Source organism: Protomyctophum bolini, assembly GCF_963924005.1.
Source record: "Protomyctophum bolini genome assembly, chromosome: 15".
Taxonomy (NCBI): Eukaryota; Metazoa; Chordata; class Actinopteri; order Myctophiformes; family Myctophidae; genus Protomyctophum; species Protomyctophum bolini.
The window spans coordinates 27,608,725-27,614,040 of NC_137876.1; the positions used below are offsets into that span (position 1 = coordinate 27,608,725).

At 43.5% G+C, this 5,316-nt stretch overlaps 1 protein-coding gene across 1 annotated transcript; it reads left to right on the top strand.

Annotated features, from left to right (window-relative positions):
* Window positions 1-2,770: 2,770 nt before the first annotated feature.
* Window positions 2,771-3,661, top strand: tmem81 (transmembrane protein 81; the record flags this gene model as incomplete). Its single annotated transcript, XM_080784308.1, has 1 exon — window positions 2,771-3,661. The coding sequence occupies one exon, from the start codon at window positions 2,771-2,773 to the stop codon at window positions 3,659-3,661; it is 891 nt and encodes a 296-aa protein (XP_080640434.1).
* Between the last annotated feature and the right edge of the window lie 1,655 nt (window positions 3,662-5,316).

Here is a 5,316-nt window from a genome sequence, read left to right on the forward strand (position 1 = left end):
TGGTAGAAAAATTGAGGGCACCACCACCACACTGAATGGTCAGTCAGAACTTGAAAAGAATAAACATGATTTCAACCTCTTACCAACAACCTCTAAACCACCCGATACTAAACAAAAAAAAACTTAAAACCTTGTAAGGTTCCTGGTCAGAATTCCAGCTTTTAAGCACAACCATCATACAGGTTTCACTGTCACATGGCAAAAGCCAATCTACAAGCTCACAGCGCATCACATCCACAAATAAATAAACATATCAAACTTCTGACAAATGTTCCATATTTGCAACTTAGAAATATGTATTTAATTAATTTTACTTTTATTTTATTAAAAACTAATACCATTCATGTTATTTGACCACAGGACAAGACCACACAGGTAATACTGAAGCCCTCAAACACTCCTCATGCAAGTCATTAAACAAGCACTACCCTAGGCTGCCAACAGGGGGTGACATAACATTGGAGAAGCACCTGTCAATTATGCAGGAGAGGAGCCACAGACTCAGAGTTATATGAGGAGCCCATTAATTCTTCTTCTGCACTATTCAATTCTACTCCCTTATTTCTTCTAGGGTTCAAGGTTCTATGCCTTGCTCAAGGGAACTTTGGCAATGGTATTGGATGGCAACACATACTAGCTTCCGGTAAGATAACCCCCTCCTGTCATTGTTGGGAACTGAACCAGCTACCGTTATTAGTCTTTACGACCTTATTCTTTCTTTTTCCAGACATCGAGACAGGACAGGGAAGAGAGACAGGATGCCGATGGGGGGGGGGACCATGTGAAACACACAAGGATGGAATTGAACCAAGGCCAGTTCTGCTGGTATGTGATCAACACATTCATTAACCCCAGGATACTCATGCACAGTATTGTAGCCTTTCTACTTTTAGAAGATTGGATAACTCCTGTCACTTATTAAGTTTTCACAAGAAAGAGCCTTTGACCCCAACTTCCCTCTGATAATAAACTGTTCATGCATTTCCGTTATCTTCACACTAATATGAAAACCTTGGCAGACTTCCAGGAAAGAGGGGGCATTCTAACAATATCCTCACATTGTTTCTGCCTTCCTCAGTTTTGAAGAGTAGTCCCATTACGGTAAATTAAGGCATAACTGGAAGTGGGAGTGAAGATTCCAACTCCCCTGAAGAAATGTATTTACTGGAGTTGTTGAAAAATTATTCCAGGGATTTAGTCGCTTTGCTTGTAATATTAATAGTTAATATTGTTATATTTGCTGTTCTTTTACAGTTCCAAATTGCATGTCTGCTTTGTCCCAAGGAGGAGCTGTGTGTAGAACAGTGGTTCAGCTGCTTTATAACAATCATCTTTTGGTCTTGTCAGGTGTCAGAGATTTTGCCTAGTTCTAGGCAGACGCCCATTGGAAACACATGCCCCTGTGTCTGAGTCTGTTAGGCTGGCCCAATTAGCGGCTGGAATTAGTACAGAGGCATGGTGCTGCATATTCACCAACACAAAGAATGACCAAAAAGAAACCTCACAGCTCCCTTGTGGCATGGTGGTGTCCAGCTCTTCACCCACAGCTCTGTCTGTTTTGAACTGGCAGCCTTTTATACACAGCTGAGCTATAATGAGACTGGAATCCACCATGTCAAGGGGTTCCTAGGATCTGGATTAGAACTAATTTGTATTCGTGTTTTTCCTTTTTTTCTTTGTAAATTAGTACCCTCTTTCATCATCCTACACTGCCTACAGTGTGATACAAAATAACTTTTAGATCTGCTAGTGCTCTCAAATATATTGCACTCAGATGCACTTACCCTTCATGATTCACCACCAAATCGTTTTTGTACCCCCCAGCTGGAACTCGTTGGCTGAGTTGCCATCTCAGCAAATCAGAAACAAACCTAAAATGTTCGGTTAAAATGTATTCAATAAACAATTAAATTCATGACTGCCTTTCTTTACTGTGCAAAATACAACTGTGCAAATTTTCCAAAGTGCTGCGCAAATATCAGTCAATAGAGGGTACAATATCCATGTGCAAAAAATAGACGTGCACAGGGAGATCTCACCGCTAAGGTCCTTGCAGACTGATGTGTCTTTTCTGCATTTTTCTGCAGTTCTTTCTGAAAAGTACATGTATAGTGCAGTTACTCATTATCGTAGTACTTGGAGGCCAGCCTAGGATGTCAGTACTAGGCTACTATGAAGTAACTGAAGACATCAGAGATTTACTTTACACAGACAGACAGATACAGACATTTATCTGGTCCAACTGAATTCTCACTTGATGTCACATGCCAAGTTTGAAGTTGATTGGTCGGCTGGTTCTCCAGACAGGCGGGGGGAATTCTGTAATGCCCTCATTGTCTCTTTTAGCAAACTACCGTGGCAGTTAATGTAGCAATACAGAGCATGTGACCAAGATGATCAATTTGTATGGACAAACTGCATCCATTGAATCAATAATCAATTTCACCAATACCTTTCTCAAAGCCATTAGCGCCAGCTAATGACAACTGCTTGTCAGTGGGAAAGAGAACGGCAGAGACGTCCCCCAGGTCGGTACAGAACCGTGCAGGGGCAGCGATGCAAATCGACATTGTTAGGCATGCATGTTCAATGTTGTGTGACGTCAGACCAGAGCTCTGGTCAGCCTATGTAAGTGGTAGTGTGCATAGATGGAACGCTTTTTACAGTGACATCAAACATGCGCCCTGCTAAATTATGTCTTCCAATCCTCCTCGCCTTCCTCTTCTTTCATCATCTTGCCCAACTTCAGTCTTTACCTGAGGTGAACACAATGGACCCCACAGTGGAAGAGGACATAGAAGCAGAGGTGATCACAGACATGTCTCCCTGTAGCACCACATGTGGCCTGGGACTGAAAACACAGACACTGTGTCATAAAGTAGGTGTAAACGTAAGTGGAAAAGTAAGTCAGTGTCGAAAGAATACAGTTATCTGCATGGAGACGTGGCAGTGTGGACTCAGGACAGTCACCGCAATAATGGGACAAAGGCTGGAAATCGACTGTCTTGGAGAGGTGATGGGAGGCATGGCATCAGAGGTGCGACATACATGGAGGGTGTCGTGGCGTTATGCCCGTGGGATAATCACCTCTGACGACACATTATTTAGTCACTGGCGAAACCCTCTGCTGGATAAAGTAGTACTGGACCCTGTAAAGGAAGAAGACGCTGGTACATACAAATGTCTCATACAGAACCGTGGCTCGCGCAGGGTGAAGAGGCTTTACGTGGGAGTGCGTGTTCTCCCGCAACACATTCTGAACCTGGACTATGACAGCGCTCTGGCCCAGTGGGACAACCCAACCATGGTACTAGGACACAGCACCGGAAACATAGTCATCATGATTCTGCTTAGCCTCATCTTTTCAGCTTCTGTGGCTTTACTGGTTTTAGTGGGAACCTACTGGCTCTTTCTGAGAAGAGGGGAAGAAGGAGCGCAGGAACTGCTTAGCTTCATCTCCACAGCTTACAAGGCTCTGCTGGTCAGGGTGAGCAACTACAGGCTGCTTCTGAGGAAATGGTTGAGAAGAGGGAAAGAAGGAGATACACCACATATTCCACAAGAAGATCTGATGTTGCGTTCACACGGACAGACGCAACAACGCAGTCTACCATTCATTGTCAATGGAAGCCAGCAACATGACGATGCGAAGACGCAATGATGCATGTAGCTGCTCCAGATGATACTCCCATTCGTCTTTGGCTCTGCCCATGTGAACACACCATAATAGAAGAGGAAAAGAGAGTTGTGAAGGTGGAAGGATACCCCATGTATTCCTCAACATCTGAGAGGATAGGGGGAGGGAATGCTTGGAGTACTTCTTAGGTCCACTGGCAGTGTGCACAAGAAATCTGGTCTTGGTCTGCAAGGTCAGTTCCAGATGTACACACACACACACACACGACATTTCTAACCTTGAGCCCCTCCTACAGAGCATATCTGTAGACCTCACTGTCAGAAACAGTGTTAGACACATGGTTTTGTGTGCATGAATGTACCCCCTGTGTGACGTCATGTGGCGTCCAAGTCGATGGCAACATAAATGTGTGTACGTCCCTCGACTCCCCTGTGATGTCATGTGGCATCCAAGTGATGCTGCCGCTCACTTCACATGAGTGTGATCTTTAGTGAAGAAGGCTGAACAAAACAATGTTAGAAAGGCCGGCGTGTGCGCTCTAGCTTGGGACCAAGACTGTCGTAGACCCCTGTCTATATCTTGGTCCAGGGTTACATGCACTCGGTGAAGGACTACAGACCACTGGGCAGTCTATGGCATTCAGACATCTAGATTATGACACTATCAGTCACCTTGGGTAAAGTTTAGGCCAAATCCAATATGATATGATATAAAAAATAAACAAGACAGGGTCCAACGACATGGCTTATATGTGGATGTCTTGTCTCACATCACATTGATGATGAAGGTCTGACAGACAGACAGACAGACCAAACAGCACAAACAACAAGAAGCGGAAACAAGAGAAGTAAGTTGAGAATAGAAGCATGTCAATAGAAGGATGCTACCCACCCTGGACCCCCAGGGTGAGCCAAACAGATATCCACACACTGCCCTACTAAGCTCAGCTACAGTACTTGCCGTAGCACTTGCCATTGCCCCGATGACCTTACAGGCATACGCAAAGGCTCAACCTATGTAACTCAATAGCATTTTATGTAGACATATCACTATAATATAGTATATGCATAGTTAATTATGTAGATATTCATTCCACTGTTAGCATACGTATGATTAATGATGACAATCTTTGTGTATTTAATGTATTACCATGCCTTGTTCGTTGTTCCCGCTTACTGTGAATCGCTCTGGATTGTAAATTGTATTTAGGACTCAACCCCTGCCTGTGTGGTTGGATCCTGGACTTTCTGTCAAAGGGAAATGACAGAAATCAGAAATTCAAGTGTTTTGTTTTGATTCTGAAGTCTTAACTCGCATGTGAACTTTTGATTCAAATGATAATTAAAGAAAATGCCCTGGCATTTGACCTTTGTGTCCCCAAGAAATGCACAACACCAAAGGTCAAATAGAAAGGTAGAAAAATAAAGAAAGGAAATGCAAAAAAAGGCACAGGCACAAAACAAAAATAGGGCAGGCAGGGCAAAAACAGCTAAATCTAGCTGATCTACAAGCTCAAACATGTAGGAGAAGAAAACAAAACACTGGACTGGCCTTAGGCATGGTAGGACAAAAAAACTGCATGGGCAAGAACAACACAAAGTCAACACTTGCTGATAGACTTGGGGCAGGGCAAGACAAAAAGGTACACTAAACACTAAACAGTGTTAAGTATGGACCTG